The sequence below is a fragment of the Cystoisospora suis genome, assembly GCF_002600585.1.
Source record: "Cystoisospora suis strain Wien I chromosome Unknown contig_2461, whole genome shotgun sequence".
Taxonomy (NCBI): Eukaryota; Apicomplexa; class Conoidasida; order Eucoccidiorida; family Sarcocystidae; genus Cystoisospora; species Cystoisospora suis.
The window spans coordinates 1-17,439 of NW_027155260.1; the positions used below are offsets into that span (position 1 = coordinate 1).

Consider the following 17,439-nt stretch of genomic DNA (forward strand, 5'->3'; position numbering starts at 1 on the left):
ATGGATAGATAGATAGATAAAGGGAGATCGACATATACAGATGAATAGATGGATAGCGAAAGAGAGCTGAAGAGACATGTAAATCCCAAGTGAAGAAGAGGTCATTGTAGATCTAGTAAATCACTAGTAGTGGTGTACATACACTTAAAAAATACTCCCTCAACTGTAATAGAGACATGCAGCCTTAGAGATATACATGCGTGTGACTTGATCCCTAGGAGAACAGATCTGTAAGAAAGGAGGAGCAAAGAGGTTGTCCCTTCTAATAAGGTGTCTCTTCCTTCTCTTACATCTTCGTAAATGTCTTCTTTATCTTCATCCTCTTCTGTCTCAGAGGAGAGAAATTGAAGCTCTTCCCAATCCCAATTATGTCCTCCATTATAATAGTAACAAGCAGCTTTAGATGCAATCTCTTCTTCTTCTTCACTAGAACCGAGTATCTCTATCCCGACCGAACCGACCTCTTCATCTTCTTCTGTATCATCTTCTCTTTCATTCTCTATCATGTTAACTCCTCCTTGTTCTTCTTCTTTTTCTTCTCCACCTTCCTCTACTGATGGTTTGCTTCCTCTTCTTTTTTCTTCTTCTCTCTCTTCTCTGATGGTATCCGTGCTGTCTGTACTCGTCTCTCCTTCTCTACGGCTTTGGAAGGAGGAGACACCCCCACCTTCACCCCCTGTCTCTGCTAAGAGACGACGATAAGCTTGTAGAAGATCGTTCCTCAAGAAAGAAAGACTGTCCTCGCGATCTGCTGTATTTAAGCAGTTGCCGGAAGTTGACATAGCCGAGACAATAGCCGTAAGGGCCTCTAACCGAAAGGCGGTATCATGCGGTCTTCTCCAGGGAGATGTAGAAAAGACAGAAGAAGAAGAGAATGAGTTCGACGAGTAGGCAGAAGAAGAAGAAGACGTCTTATATGTTTGAGAAGATCTATGGAGGTCGAGAGAGTTAAGAACGGTAGAGCAATGATTTAAGATCCCTCTACCTATGTGACGCCAGGTACTCTCCATTCTTTGATAGCCTAAGAGAAACGAGAGACCCAAGCCACAAGATCTTCTACCTTCACTCCCACTAGGTCTCGTCAAAAGAGAAGAAGAAGAAAAGAAAGTCGCATCAGGATGTACTGTAGAGACGTGGCCATTATGCGATGAAAGGAAAGGACGAGGAGGAGGCGGAGGCGGAGGGGGGGGAGAAGAAGAATGAAGAGACATGGAGGTTTCACTTGAGGTGTTATAGTGCGTAGGATGTCTTTCGGTAGGTGGAGAAGAAGGAACAGAAGAAGGAGAAGAAGCGGTAGGAGGTAGAGAAGTAATCGAAGATGAAGAAGAAGACTTTGGGCGATCGGAAGGCGACACAGAAGGATTCTGGATGCTACACGAAGGATGTGGAGACAGCAGATGAGCAAGAGGCTGTTTGACCACGTCATCTCTTTGATGTGTAGGGAGTTTAGGTTTTCTATTGAGAAGATCTGCATGGATATAGTGATGAACGAAAACAAGCACTCCTAGTGTAGATACACCTGAAGTCATATGTGGTAATAAGACTCCTCTGAAAAGGGTCTCGTGTTCTCCTTCTTCTCTCTGTTTTTCTTCCTTTTCTTCTTCTTCTTGTTGATCTTCCTTTTCTTTCTGTTGGCTTCCCTTCTTGTTCTTTTTTTTTTTCTTCTTCTTCTCTTTCTCGTCTGTTAAGTCATGAAGAGACTCTGCTAGAGATCTGCTGGTACACTCAAGCAAGCGACCGCACGGGGCTTCATTCCACGGGAAACGAGATGACGAGTTTGTGACAAGACAAGATGAAGAAGAAAGATTCTGATCAGAAAGACAGGGAGCAGAAGACTCCGGTCTCCCTGAAGAGGAAGAAGATGAAGACCGAGAGTAACATGGAGAGGAAGATTCAGGCCGAAGAAGAGGAGAAGAAGTCTTTTGGACGAAGGAGAAAGGTAAGATTGGAGCTTGAAAAGGTTGTGTAAAAAGACCACAGATGAATGGTATCCAAGATACAAGTGACTGACACATTGAGGTGTACATACACCTCCAACACTCGGGTGTATGTACACCTCTACCTCCTTGTACCTTTACTCCTTTTTCATCTGTTCTTTTCTTTGATTCTATTTTCTCTCGAGCTCTCTTTTTCGACGAAGAAGAAGAGGAAGAACAACCTTGTTCATCTCTCTTTGCAGAATTCAAATCTTCTTTCCCTTTCCCTTCTGAAGGTAAAGCCTCGAGTATACATCTCCACATCCGAGCACGTTCAACAGCAGTCATAGCTCTTTTAAGAAGCTTATCGCTTGTGAAACATGAAGTCTCTCGTTTTGATCCACCCTTCTTTACTTCTGTGTGCTGATCTCTATTTCCTGAATTTACGCAGCTCCTCGCCTTCCTTTCACCATCTCCACATGGAAAGGAAGAAGAAGAAGCAGGGGGAGACGAGACACCCGGATTTTGAGAAGTGGAGTTAGACAAGAGAGACGAAGAAGAGATCGAAGTCTCATGAAGATCAGATGGAACAGATGAATAGCTCTTTGTATTGTTGACCGTTCTCTTGACTGGTCGCGTATCTTCCTTCGAGAAAGAGCTTCTTCTCTCCATAGGAGGGCTAGACGAGGTTGAAGAGGAAGAAAAAGAGAGGATATCATTCGATAGCTGGTGTTCTTTAAGAAGGAGGAAAGAAGGCGAGGACTGATGCTGGTGGGACGAAATGGCCTCAGGAGGATCTTCTGTCGAGATTTCTTCCAAAGAGAGAGGCGCATGCAGAAGAAGAAGACAGATTCTGGAGATACAATCGATAGGAAAGAGAGGTGAGAAAAGGGGAAGACACTGAAGAAAGAGAAGCTGAAAAATAGGAAACGTTTGAACATCGAATTTCATCATGATCCCCTCAACAAAAAAGGAGACAGCGAGCTCTTCATTCACATCTGCTTCAAAGACTTGTCTCTGGAGAAGTGTACGTACACTCCAAGGGACCTTCCCTATGAGATCTGTATGTGAACTACTCCATGTAAGCAAATCGTCTTTCCATTGATTTCTTAGACGACTTGTCTCTTCTCTAGCTTCTCTTTGTCTCCTAAGCAGCTCCGAACGCAATTTCCGCTCAGCAAGCCTCTTCTCGAGTTTACTTAATCGCGGAGAGGAAGAATGATGAAGAGAAATTGCACGAGGAGCATGACGGTTCAATGAGCGACACAGAGAAGAAGAAGAAGAATCTTGCTGATGTGAAGAAGTTCGCCTTTGACTGTTTGAAGGAAAGGAAGAAGAGACAGAGAAAGATGAGGGTGATAAGGGCTTCTTCAATTGCAAAGTCTCGTGAGGAGAGAGAGAATGAGTCCTTTCATGGAAGTGATCGATCGATACATTTCCTCCGTGATCTAATGTGTTTTCTGGACCCTTGTGGCTGTTCCTCATCTCCCGTTCAAGACTACGAACAAGAAGATATGCAATACGATGAGGCGTACGTACACCCCGTCTCCCCGCTTTCCCAGCTGTCTCTTCAACTGGGTTGAAGACCACCCTTTCTTTCCCCTCTTGTGTTTTCTGAAGAAAGGAATCTAACGCTCGTGAATGGATACGAGCAACCTCATTAACTTTCTTTAAAATGCCAGGTAGAGCCAATGGCAAAGCGTCCATTAACAAGAGACAGACGACATGTATCCAACATCTTGCCAGGTGTCTATACACCCCAGAATCATCGAGAAGAAGATTCAAACGATCTAACTGGGGTTCCCACCAATATTGTAGAACATGCTGTAAGATCGTTAAAACACCTTCACGTAATAAAGACAAAGGGGGGAGCTCTTGATGAGTTGCCTCATGTCTCATCTGTACAAGCTCAGGATGGAGTCCGATCTCGGCAGCTAGCGACGCGACCGATCTTGAAGTCGCTAGGCCGAATCTTCCCTCTCCTCCTCGTCTGAAGGGGGGTGTCTGGACATTGTCTACTAGCCGATTGATAGCCCGAATGACGGCTGTCGAATAAGCTAAGCGAAGGGTTGTATCACAGGAGATGAGAGATGGGGAGCTAAGGAAAGATTCTCTACATGAAAGAGAAGAAGAAGGAGAAGAAGATGAAAGAGAAGAAGAAGATGAAAGAGAAGAAGAAGATGAAAGAGATGTGGAAGAAGAAGAAGGAAAGAAGAAAGAATCGCGTAGAAGGACATCTAAGAGAAGTCCAGTGGTTTCTACAGGTACAGGTAATCTTCTATCACGTAGTCGCCAAACCGATATCTGCAAAGACACCTCACTCCATGCTCTTCTTACTTTCTCTATTTTCTCCATTGCCCTTGTTCTTCTCTTCTTCTTCAGGATTATCTCTTCGTTGAACTTTTCTTCTTCTCCTACCTCGTCTTCTTCCCGATCACTGTTGATCTCCTCTTCACAATTCCTTCTCCTCATCCCTCTTTGTTCGTCTTCTTCTTCCTCCTCCTCCTCTTCTTCTTCTCCATTCATCCGTAGAAAGTCATGATCGAGTAAAAGAGAGGCGGTGTGTCGAAGTTCTTTCCACGTCCGCCAGCAAGCCGTACGTGTCGATGAAGGCCTCCCACGTCCCCCCGTTGAGACATCTTGAAATAAATCGATTGTGCACAGTAACAAAGAGACAGGGGAGAATCGATTGTCATAAACTGATGCGTCCCAGAGACTCGTTCTTCGTGTCTCTCCTCTTTCTTCATTCTCTCTCTCATCTTCCTTCCCCCTATGAAAAGAAAAGCTCTCCGTGCTTCGCATCATCTCGTCACCCTCTTATTCGGAGAGAGACAGAAGAACAAGACGGGAAAAGAAAGCCAGGAAAGACCTTCTCTTTCTCCTTCACCTCACCCGTCCTTCTCCTTGCCTCTCTCTCCAACAAGAAGGAGAAAGCGCTTCCTTCTCTCTCTCTCGGGGGCAGAGAGTTTGACTATAGAATGGAGACTGATGAGGTGAAAGAAAAGAGACAGGAATCTTATTAGTATTGTTGTGCCCTTGGGGGGGATCTGATCCGAGACAGGGCTATTGATAAGTCCGACAGAAGAGTTGACTTTCCTTTCTTCTCCATTTCGAGTGTCCATACACCGGGAATCTTCTTGCCTTCTTCGGCCTCTCTCCCCATTTTCTCTTCTCTTGGGAGGTCTTTCGCATCTCCAAAGAAAGAGAAGAAAGAAAGCAGGAGGTTAGAGTTCTACGAATGCGCTTCTATCGAACTGCGGAGGTCTTGAAAAGGAAAAGAATGAAAGAGAAAGAAAGTCTACAAGGAGAGGAAGGAGAAGAGAGAAGTAGGGGAGAAAGGAGAGAAAGACAAGGAGGAAGAAGAAGAAAAGATCTAACTAGGTTCATACATACACATCTCCAGTCTTCACACATCTTTCTTCTATCACGTTGACTCCTTCTTTTCTTTCTTTCTTTCCTTCTTGAGTGAAAACAGACAGACTCTCTACATCCTGGAAAGTCTACTCCTTATTCGTCAGACAGACACATATCTGTATAGGTGGCCAAGATCGCTTTCTTAGAGATAGCTATAGAGGTGTCTCTTGGGAGAGAAGGAAAAGAAAGAGAAGAAAGAGGAGAGAAGAAGATTCTCTCTCGCCATCTTGAGAAAGACAAGAAAAGACTTCTGTGGACCTGAAAGAGAAGTTCTGTCCCAGTATGAGAGGAATGAAGTATCTTTGCTAGACTGTATACTTTGTGGAAGGAAAAATTAGAGAGACGGCCCTCGAATCCTTTCAGAGAAAGAAAGGCTAGAAAGAGAGACAAAATCGCAGATGGAAAGTAAGATGAGTATCTTACACGAGTAGAACAAGAAGGCCTAAAGGATTCTTACAGATCGGAGGGGATGAGAACAAGTTTCTTTCTCTATCCATCCTCGTAAGAAAAACGTCTCTCTCCCTCTTACAGAAGAGGACATCCCTCTCCCTTCGGCAGAGAGAGATGGCGCGGAGAGACCGATACAGATAAATAATAGATTAAGGACGGATAGAGAGGCTAAAGAGAGATAGATGGATGGATGGAAAATAAGATAGATAGACGGGGAAATAGATAGACCAAAGATAGATAGATAGATAGAATGACGTATCAGAGATAGATACAAGGATCAAAGAAAGAAAGATAGATAGATAGATAGATGATGAAAAAGTATACACATAGATATTCGTGCATACTACCTCTGTACATTCAAAGTGAATGCCACGAATACCAGAATCACTAGTACTCTACTCCGCTTTCCTGAAGTATCTGCTTCCCTCACTCTAACCCAAGGTGAGGTGTATGTACAGTCGAAAAGAGACCCACAGTGAACACAGAACGATTGCCTTCTTCTTCTGCGTGGGAAAGAGAAGAAGAAGAGAAAAGCTTTTTCTTTTTTCCTCATCCCCTGAAGGAGAGCAGAGAAACAAGAGAAAAAGAAAGAAAAAGAGAAAAGAGATGTATCTGCATTGTATTCGAAGAGAACGAAAGAAAGAGAGAAAGAACCGGGAAATTTGTCTTTTCCATCTTTTTTCTCTCCCTTTTCTTCTTTTTTCTTTTTTCCATTGCATGCGCATGCGGGCAGGTGTTTGCTGATGTAATGGACGATCGAAATCTCACACAAGGGATTTTCGCGCTTCTTCCTCTCCCTTTTGCTTTGCTGTTCTCTACCTACGGCAGAGCAAGTGGACGAGCTCCGCCCTTCATTCCCTTCTATGGATCAGGACCGAAATAGAAGATTCGTTGAGTGATGTGAGAGGAGACGAGAAAAGAAGAGAGAAGATAAGACTGTAAACTCCCCGCTGATTCCTGGAGAAACTTCTTCTAGAAAGCAGTAACAAACAGAGAGAGGTCATCTGAATGAAGAGGTCACGAGAAATCCTGAACGTAGTTGAAAGAAAGAGCAACTTTCTGATTGACTTTCTGTATTCTCTGGATCATGTCCTCCAGAGAATAACGTATTGAGGTGACGGTTCCTCTTCATGCATTCCTCACGAATACATATCGCCTGGCAGTAGTGCTTACTCCGGGTGTACATACAGCTCTCCAGAAGCAAGTGGTCCCCTCTCTCGTAGAAGGAGAAGGTAGAAGAAGAGTCGATCTGACGAGAAGGGTGATGTGTTCCTGTGGAAAGAGAAAGAAAACAAAAGATTACCTCTACCAGACTTCTCTGGATACGCAAGTCGGTGCAAAGTGAATCTTTCTACAGACTAAACCTACCTGTCTTGTGTGTACGTTGTCCATGAAAGAATTGATCTTTCCTCGGGCTCTTTCAGCGTATCTACACCTCTCTTACTTCTGGAAAGAATGAGTTCGGGTGTAGAAAAATCATGAGGCGCCGCCATCCTTCAATCTCTTCCTTGTAGCGATCACCTCCGGACCAAAGAAGGTCGAAGCACCCTTCTCTGTGTCTATCTATTCACGTCTATCTCCTATCGTAGTCGTCAGGAAGAGCTCTCTCAGCGTCGGTAGATCTTGGAAAGGCCGATACAGCTGTCTCCCAAGACAGCTGCTGGGACTCTTACCAAGTACCTATCTATCTAGCTAGCTTTATTCTGTATATCTATCTTTGAAAACGATCTATCTATCTACCTTCAGTCTATCTATCAATCTCAATCTTTCTACCTTTAATCTATCATTTATTTATCTTCTCCAATCTGTCTATCTATCTTTAATCTATCTATCTATATATCTTTAATCCACCTATCTTCAATCTAACTATCTGTCTGTAATCTATCAATCTATCTGTCTATGTATCTATCTATCTCTAATCTATCTATCTGTCTAGCTAACTCTCTTCTCTCTTTCTTCCTTTGTCTTTCACCTAAATATGTCTTTTCTTCTATAGAACTTTCCACTCAGCTTGGGCGCTTCGCTCCTCCCTACACGTCGCTTGGAAGAAGAGAAGAAAAGAAGGCAAGAGAGAGAGAAACAAGAGAGGACCATAATAGTAATCCTATCAATAGACACACCAAGAGTTCCATTTCTTTCTTTCCTTTTTCTTTCTCTTTTCTTTCTGTTTCTGCGTGTCTTGTCAGTCTAGTTAGCGTATGAAAAGAACAAGAAAGCCAGCCAGCCGGCCAGGCGAGGAGGCAAGAGGAAAGACTGACTATAGAAACAAAGAATTGTCTTCAAAGAAGTCTTTCTATCATTCTATTACGTTATGAGAATGCAGCCTGTCTAGCTTCTCCTTACAAGAAGAAGAAGTATCTTGTTAACATCTCTAAGCTTTCTCTTCTTGCTTCTCTTCATTCCTCTTCTTCCTGTCCCTTTTCTTCGGTTCTCCCTTCTTCCATACCAGCTAGGTCAAGTCGCACTTGTAGCTAGAAGAGAAGGTGGAGATTTCAAAGCAGGCGAAGGAGACAAGGTGTGTTGAGAAAGAGAGAGAAGTCGAGAGAGTTAATTTGATAAAGCACATAAAGCTTCTCGAGAACTAGGGAGTTTCTCTTCGATGAGTGCGATAAAAGTCTGTGGTCTTGGCTAGTGCAGCACACCTATGTCTTCTCGTGTCGATTCAAGTCCGGCCTTTCTTCTTTTCACTTCTTTCTTTCTTTTGCTTCTTCTGTCTTTCCTTCATTTCTCTAACTCTTTCTTCTTATTCTTCTTCATGTGTTATATGGAGTCTTCTAGCTAAGGCGAGGAGGAAGAAGAAGAAAAAGAACGAAGGAAAGTCAACTGCAACAAGGGGAGAAGGAAGAAGAAAGCGGTCTTTTTCTGTCTTTCCTCTGTTTGCCGAGGTGCTTCTTGCTCTTCTTCTTCTTCTTTTCATTCTTTCTTTCTTTATCCAAACAAGTAGACTTATGTCGTTTATTTCTGTATGAGAATATGAAGCTTCTTCCTCATTCCTTTCTACTATTTCTTCTTCATCTTCTTTATTTTCTTCTTGTCTACTCCCCTATCTAACACCTCTCAGAAGATCACGCCCCAGTCTTGGATATCTCTATTTCTCGTTATCTTGCTCTTCTTTTTGGAACTTTCTCTTCTTTCATCTCCTTCATGTCATATTGCATTACTCTGCGACTTCTCTCTCTTCTTTCTTCCTCTCTTCACCTTCCTCTCTTCCTTTCTTTCTTTTTCCTTCTCTTCACTAGGCACTTTCTTCCTCGTGTGTATGTATAGCTTCTCCTGTTCTTTTTCTTCTTCTCGAAGAATGAGGGTGTCTACTTTCTTCAAGCCTCTCTCTCTTTCTCATGATACCTAGAGTACTTCTCTGTTCTCCTCGTTCACTTCCACAGATACTTTCTCTTCCTATCTCCATCTATTCTCCATAGCATCTATACTCGTCTCTCTGTACATATATCTATATACATATATGATGTACGTATATATACCTGGATCTATAGAGTACGTCCTTATATATAAAATATATACATAGATTCTTATAGATATATGTCCACTATACCAGGGATCTGCAGAGATATGTCTATATATCTCTACATAGTGAGATCTATATGTGTAAGACTTTCGTTTTGGCGAGAAGAAGGAGAGGTGTCTCGAGTAAGAGGCTGGCAACTGAAAGTAATAGGAATACTCCAAACTCGAGCCAATAGGGCTAGGGGGAATGATTGAATGAATGAAGAATGGAGAAAGTCAAAGAAAAGAGGAAAGAAAAAGAAGAAGAGGAAGAACAATCAGGAGAGAGAGAGATATCTTATTCTTCTTTAGATTACTGGAGAAGTCGCTATAGTGGACGGAAGAGCATCAAGAAGAGCGCTCCCTCTTTATCTGGTGTAGAGTCAGGTTGCATGCATAGAGAAGACAACTCTCTTTCTCCAACTTCTTATGACTGGTATGCCGGATGGAAAGAGCTCCAGCCTTTCTTCTATGGCACCATCTTTCCTCTCTTTCCACGGAAAGACACCTCTCCAAAGACACCTCCCGAACGAAAGAAGACCAAGAAGAAGTCTTTCCTCTCCTTCGTCAAAGAAGACAAACCGCACGGGCAACAAGAAGAAAAGAAAAAGAAGAAAGAGGGCGTCTGCGAGGAGATCTCCAACTCCCCGGACGACGGTGAGTCTTGTGACGCCCCTGGTAGGGGGAGTCAAGAAGCGATAAGTAAGGAACTTATCAAAGGGGCCACAGCTCAGCACGAAGGAGAAGATGAAAAAGAAAAGAAAGAGAAAGAGAAGAAAGAAAAAGAAGAAAGAGTTTTGAACCGCCCTTCAACAGATGGAGGAGAGTCGGCATGGGCGAGGCCTGTCTTGACTGTTATGGTAAGCACGCAAAACCCCGCCTCCAAGTAAATGAAGATCTATCTCCTCATTTATCTCTATCTATCTATAAATATGTATAAAACTCTCTATAAGTATATCTACCTCTCTCGAAATACATATATCTACAATGTGGACATATACAGGTGTACGTACGTACGTAGAGTATCTATAGGTAGACATTTATAGCTCCGCAGTACCTATCCTCGTATATGCACCGAATATGGATTTCTTGCTCTCTCTCTCTTTCTGTCGCTATGTCTATGTACGTGAGCTCTATTCATGTAAATCTAACATATATAGCTCCCTATGGGTCTAGGTCTGCATACATAGGACAGAGTAGACCCTCCACTGCTGCACTGTCTGTACACATGCTGTTCCTTGCTGACAAGCCGACTAAGTCAAGGCGTTGTGAATATGAAGTCATCACATATAGCGAATCAAGATATCCCTAAGTAAGACCTTTCCTATGTATAGACCCGCCTACGTGTATCTATCTAGATATGTCTAGACATAGAGAGAGAGATAGACACCTCTCCACGTACGTATACATCGAGACACATGCGGGGGAGGGATATATCCAGTGTGGAAAGAGATATTTATCTAATCTCTTGCAACACACTAAGGAAGAAAAGACTTAGCCAACATAGTAGAAAAAGCTCTCCGGGCGGTCTGGGTCTTGTTTCACATTGTCTATCTCCCTACACATAGGAGTATCATGTACATACATGTAGAGAGATCTATCTAAATGGGTCAACTGTACACGCAGAGAAAGTGTATCTACACGGCTAAGAAGGCATCTATCGAGAACGAAGAGTGATTAGGCTGTCGCAGTGAGGAGAGATAACTTCTCCATCTTTGTTCATAATCTTTCTTCTCTTCCTTTGGAAATGTAACTTATGAATATTTCTTTCCTCATGGCATTTCCTTCTCTTTTCATCGAAGTCGTTTTCATTTTCTTTCGTATCTCTCTGGATTGCTCCCTCTCTGCATGTTTCTGCTCTTTTTGCTGTCTGTTTGAGGTGTATGTACATACACCTTGCTTCCTTCTGCTCTCTTTGTCTTTCAGCTGGGCTGCGGGACGTCACAGCTTTCTGCGGACTTAGAGAGATACGCGAACTTTCCTTTCGTTGTCAATCTCGATTTCTGTAGAGAGCCCTTAGAACACCTCTCACGTCAAGAGACAAGATCGCATGTCTCTTCTTCTTCTTCTTTCCAAGAGCTTTCTTCATCTTCTTCCTCTTCTTCTTCTCCTTTGGATTCGTGTGTATCCTCGAGTCACCCGGAGTCTTTGCATTCCGAGAACGATCTTTTACTTCGTCGTAGGCGGTTCTCTTCTTCTTCTTTTTCTCCTTCGCATCAATCAGGAGAAGATGTGTCTCTTTCATTTCCAGAGAGAAAGCAAGATGTCTGTGTGTCTCTGTTTCTCTCTGAAGAAAAGAAGGACATCTCTGAAGAGAAGAAGCAGAAGAAGAAAGAAGATGAAGAAGAAGATGAGAGAAACCCGGCGGCAGAAGTCTTTTCAGGAGATGTCCTTCTTGATCAGAGAACCCTCGCAAACTGTAGAGAGTTCAAAGATAGAATAGCGAGAGGAAAGAAAGAAGGAGAACAAGAGGGACAAGGCTCTCTTGACGAGAAGTGGAACGCCACGTCCACAATTGCCTCATCGATGGAAGCTATAGAGCAAGCTGTAGACGAATGTGAAGAAGATCAAAACAAGCACTCTATCGATTCTCTAGAAAGAAGAGGAGAAAAAGAAGGAGGAAAGCAACAAGAGGAGAAGAAGAGAGAAGAAGAAGAAGTTCAAGAGAAGGAGAAGAGGAAGAAGAGAGGTAAAGAAAACCCTGGGGAAGAAGAAGATGATGAGAAGAAGCACGCCTCTAAGGAGGAGGAGGAGATATCGAGAGAGATTGAAGGAATGAATAGGAGAGATAAAGAAGAAGAAGAAGAGAAAAAAAATCCAATAGGATCCAGGCATACATCAAGGATGCCACTTTATCATAATGATCAAGACAAAAGAGAAGATGAAGAAAGAGATGAAAAAGAAGAAGAGAAAAGAAGAGAGAGATGTCTCTTTCCTTCACGTCAGTTGTATATTCAAGCAGATGCTAGGAGAGTACCTTTACGCGATTCGTGTGCAGATCTTGTTGTTGATAAAGGTGAGCTGACAGATCTTTACTGCAGAGACAGATATCTAGAGAGAGAGAGATAAGAAGAAGAAGAAGATCTCTGGGAGTTTCGTGTCTGAAAGGGTTACGCATGGTCTTAGCTCAGGATGTATGTGGAGATCTCTTTGTATGTATAGGAAGAGACAAAAGAGAGAGAGAAAGTGGGCGTAAAGCTGTTGCGCTAGGAGATCTTGGTAGAAACATTCAGTCGACGTCTCATCTGCAGTGACGTCTTCTCTTGTTTGCGGATCTTTATGGTAGAAAGATTCTTCTCGTGCTTCTTTTTCATGGTCTCTTTCTCTCTCTCTCTTTCTTTCTCTTCCACGCGTTCAAGGCGTGGTGCGTGAATGAAGACTAAAGACATCGTGTCCTGACACTCCGTCTCTCTCTTTCTCTCTCTCTCTTCTTCTTTTCTTCGGTTGAAGACACATGAAGATCTCTTCTGGTGGTCTCTCACAGGGCGGAGACAGCGGGGACGTCAGAAGTTAGGGAGTGGATTTCTCATTCATCTATCTATCTATCTATCTAATCCTCGCATCTAATCCTCTCTATATATATATATTTGCACCAGGATTCACATGGAATACGGATCTAGCACATATCTACTTAGGAGTCTATACATACATATATATGTATATATTTATGTATGCATGCATGCGTTGATAGGTGTTGCCTGGTCTCGAGTCTCTAAGAGATGAGACGTCAGTGGTGAAGTCAATACAACGTCAACGAGAAAGAGAGAAAGAGAGGTAGAGAGAAAGAGGGAGGGATAGAAAGAGAGAGGTAGAGAGAGAGATAGAGAGATAGAGAGAAAGAGGGAAGGATAGAAAGAGAGAGAGAGAGATAGAGAGAGAGAAGGATAGAGAGAGAGAGAGAGAGGATAGAGACAGAGAGAGAGAGGGTTTTTTTCCTCTTCTTTGTCTCTCGTTGTCTCTTGTTGTGTGCGTCAGCATGCAGTCGATTAGGGGCATGAAACTCTTCCACTTCTTTATCATGGCGGATCACCTGCAGGTAGACCAAGAGTGAGAGAAGAAAGATGAAGACGAAGAAGAGAACACTTTTCTTCTGTCTCAACCTTTACTGATACACTTTCCACATAATAGAGACACCTCTCTATATAGGCCCTCCGTCTTTCTCTATATATGTATACATACATCTTCATATATACAACTGCCCCTCGTATATGAATGTCCCTACATACATAGATATCTATATCGATAGATAGGTAGATCGATAGATACATAGATAGATAGCTGTATATAGATAGAAAACTACATAATCTTTTAGTGCATGCTATTTTTCATGGTCTGTTTTGTTAGGTTTGATCGACAGTCTCCGGAGTTGCAAGAGCGTGACGGAGAGACTTTCTCAGATTGCAGATGTGTTAAAGGAGGTGGGCCGTCTCCTTGCCTGTGGAGGTGTCTATGTAGTCATCTCTCATTCTCTCTCTTGTTCTCCCTCTTCGCTTTCCTCTTCACCTTCCTCACCCCCGCAACCGTCTTTCAAAGGCATTCCAGAAGAGATTTCTTCTTCTTCTTTTCCCTCTTCTTTATCTCACAAAACGGAGAGGGAGAAGAGTGGCCGATCTTTTCCTTCTTCTCATTCATTAGCCTCTTCGTCTAGATCTTCTTCATACGTGAAGATGCTGAAAACTCCTTCAGTAGGTAAGCAGACTTTCTCCGAAGAGATGATGAACGCTTTCTCTTCTTCCTCTTCCTCTGTGCAAACTGACCCTCGAGAACTTTCTCTCTCTTCTTCTTCTTCTCCTCCTATTCTCACGACAGAAAGAAACCCTTCTAATTCTTCTTCATTATCTTCTTCACCTCATACGTCTTCTTCTTCTTCTCCATGCCCTCTCTGTTCTTCTCTCTTGGGGCTTGAACTCCGTAGCTTTCTCTCTCCCATAGCAAGTTCACATGAAGAGCAAGAAGAGAAAGAAGAAGAGGTACAGCTTCGAGATGGATGGGTTCAGAACAGTCAGAGAGAAGAGAAGAAGGAAAGACTGCGAGATCTTATAGAAGGAGATAAATCGGCCCTCGATCGTTGTACACTATACAGCAGTAAGACTTCTGAATGCGGTGTATGTGGAGGTACATGGGAGTTGATATCTAGAGAAAAACTTCCATTGAACTTTTCTTCATCTCTAGCCCAGGCTCTAAAGCTCGCTTTAACGTCGTCTTCTACAGCCGAGAGAAGAGATAAGGAGAGAAGAAGAGAAGAACGGAAGACGCGTCTTGCTTCGTTTTCTTCTGAGGGAAGTCGAGAGAAAGGGAGAGCACGCCCAGGAGCGGAGGGAAAAGAAGAAGTAGAGGGAGAGACACAAGAAGAAGAAGATGAACGGCTAGATAGGAAGAAGAGGGGAGCAGAAGAAGAAGAAGAAGAAGAGAGAGAGAGAGACACGGATGACGATGATAAGGAGGTTTTCGATGTGATCGAAGTAGGAAGATGATGTGATCGATCTATGAATTTGGTGTGTATATAAATCTATGTATGTATGAGTATGTAGGCGTGAAATGATCTACGTATGAGCCATGTTCGTATGTAGATCTGCATGCATATAGATATTGGCGAATAGATCTTAATAGATAGATTGTGAGGACATCCCTAGTGCAGTTGAGAAGGAGTATATGTGTATATAGGTATCTATCTGTCTAGATAGAGATCTTTTCTTTACACTCTTCGAGCAAGTGATTTGTCGAGCCTACATCTGGAAGAGTCAGGCCCGACTTCATTGTCTTGAACTTCTCTCATTTCCTTCTCTTCCTAGCTATCTTATCATGCTGCTTCGCCTAAGCTCCTTCGTCAGACATAGCATATCGATACTTCTATGAAATCTCCTTTTCCTGCGTTCATCTAAGCCCTTCCTTTTCTTCTTCTTTCTCTTGTCGTCTCTCCGTACACTCGATCAAACAACCTACAGCGCTGGCAAGCTCTACAGGTCGCTAAGGAGTTCTTTGCTGCGGCACGTGGTAAGTCGCTCTCTCTCTATCTTTCTTTCTCTTTCTCTCTTTTCCGCCTATGTCTGGGGATGAGGAAGACAGAGGGAAGATTGTGCTTTGTCGCCTACGCATGCAAATCAAATACATGTATATATATATATACGTATTTTATATATGTATATACGTATATATCTGGACACGTGGACACAAGAAGACTTTCCTACAGAAAGACAAGCAAGAGGTATACAAGGACATGCGTGTATATACATCTATCTGTCTACATATATATATGTGTGTATGTGGATGAAAGGTTTCCTCAGAGGAGTTAGGAGAGAAAAAGAAGAAAGAAGACCATCTCTTTCTCTCAGAACGCGGCCGCAAGCTGCGTCTGGTAAAGGGAAGAAGAGACATTTCCTATCACTATTCATCTCGTGATAAAGGTCTATATAGACATATGTGTGTATATACATAGAAATGTCGGGTGTCGATATCTTCATTTTCATCATTGCTGAATACAAAGGTTCTTTCTTTTCCTGTTATCTTAATCAATAGAAGACCTCCGTGATATGAGTGATCAAGTGGTTGCTCTTCTTTTTCTTTTTCATTTTGGTGTTCCTCATGTGAATGAAACTTCACTTCGAGTTTGCTAAGATAATAGGGCAGCCCCGATTTGTCTAGAGGTTCTCTCCACTGTACCTACACCTTACTCCTCCTCCTCCTCCGCCTCACTAGTGACGACAGCACACACACAGACTTTCTATCTTCTTCTCCATATGGCTACTACTTCTACTTCTAATACTACTACTACTGACGGTGATGGTACGCTGCATATGCTATAGATATGTTTATCCCTCTATATATGTATATATGTATACTCATGTCTACCTGTGTGTGTACACGTACTGAGATAGTTATTCATGTGCTTATACATTTATAAACGTATCCATATGTAGAAATCTAGATATGTATAACTTGTGTATAAATGTCTCTATTTCTATACAAGTAGATACATTGCTAGATATGCATATGCATCTATTTGCATCCACACAGATAGAATTCTACGAGGAAGGTCCTCTGTGTGGCTGTGTGTACGTGGGGGGGGGCAGCTCGTGTAGATGCGAGGAGACGGAGAGATGAAGCAAATGAAGTGAAGGAAGAGAGAGATATGCGAAAGAAGATTCATAACACCTGTCCTGACTTGAGAATATCTCCTAGTCATGCGACCAGGGTAACAAAGCTCGCAAACGAAAGAGAGGAAGGGAGTAGGAGAACAAAAATACAATGTACTCCAGCCGAGACACCGTCAGGGGCGAAAGAAGAAGATAAGAGAAATCATGGAGAATCCGTCTTCTGTCTGCAAAGGGGAGAAGTGAAACTGCCCGCATCAACCGAAGTCATAGGGAACCTCTCAGGTGGTAGGAAAGCTGCACTGTTGCAGCCCTGGGTGTATGCTTTGGCTGTCAGAAAGAAATCCTAAGATCTCTCATTGGCCTCGGTAGAAAAAACATTTCCCGTTCGCATCATCTTAGTATGTAGAGCCTCGCCTAGTTGCACTTGTCAGTTCATAGTAAAGAAGACAGAAGTCAGGCGGGAGGGTCGTAGCCTTTTCTCGCAGTGCTAGGAATCAAAAATCCACATAGGCTTGCCTTGTAATCAGACGACGTCTTTTTGTTTGCTTTTCAATGGGTTTAAAGCACTCAAGAAGGTTATCAACGCAGTTTATGGAGAAGGCTAGGGTGATTTATCTCAAAAGTCCGAGTCCTTCATGCCTTAACAAATCTGTTTTCTTTTCGATGGGGAATTTGTGTGAGTCCTTCCCGTCTCGTTGTCAGTTGAGAGAGATGACGTCGAAAACGTCTTTCTAACCCGATCATCACTTCTTTCTCTACTGAAGGTTCATCCCTGAGCTGAGGGAGCAATGCCTCCTAACACGGCAGTCTCTGAGCCATGAAACGATATGGCCTTGCACTAGGTCGCTCCTTGGAGTGAAGCCGAGGCGAAGAACGGATAGATCTTATTGAAGACGAAATCTGAGGTTGTTCTTCTTCGGTCCCAGCCGTTAGAGAAGGATAGTCGAGTCCCTTCTCAGTGATTTGTCAAGTTAGTCTCTTCGAATCCTTCCCTAGATTGTCGTTACACACGGTGCATACGTAGGGATGGAGGGGGAATTCTTTGTTTCTTCACCACGCGAGCA

General features: G+C 43.0%; 3 protein-coding genes across 3 annotated transcripts; 2 read left to right on the forward strand and 1 right to left on the reverse strand.

Moving 5' to 3' along the window:
* Positions 1-290: 290 nt before the first annotated feature.
* CSUI_005107 (uncharacterized protein) lies at positions 291-6,329 on the reverse strand. The gene has a single exon (XM_068065286.1). It carries the CDS (start codon positions 2,855-2,857, stop codon positions 2,360-2,362), a length of 498 nt encoding a protein of 165 aa, XP_067922731.1. The 5' UTR covers positions 2,858-6,329; the 3' UTR covers positions 291-2,359.
* A 2,180-nt stretch (positions 6,330-8,509) lies between these two features.
* On the forward strand, positions 8,510-9,222 carry CSUI_005108 (uncharacterized protein; the record flags this gene model as incomplete). The annotated part of the gene is made up of 1 exon (XM_068065287.1): positions 8,510-9,222. A coding segment is annotated over one exon (240 nt), but the record flags the coding sequence as incomplete, so codon positions are not given.
* A 286-nt stretch (positions 9,223-9,508) lies between these two features.
* On the forward strand, positions 9,509-17,057 carry CSUI_005109 (uncharacterized protein; the record flags this gene model as incomplete). The annotated part of the gene is made up of 4 exons (XM_068065288.1): positions 9,509-10,141; positions 11,208-12,297; positions 13,626-15,275; positions 16,352-17,057. 3 exons carry the CDS (start codon positions 9,509-9,511, stop codon positions 14,753-14,755), a joined length of 2,853 nt encoding a protein of 950 aa, XP_067922733.1. The 3' UTR covers positions 14,756-15,275; positions 16,352-17,057.
* Between the last annotated feature and the right edge of the window lie 382 nt (positions 17,058-17,439).

Bases quoted from the DNA above. Each gene is read 5' to 3' on its own strand.
- CSUI_005107 (XM_068065286.1), bottom strand. From the start codon at position 2,857: ATGTTCAAACGTTTCCTATTTTTCAGCTTCTCTTTCTTCAGTGTCTTC.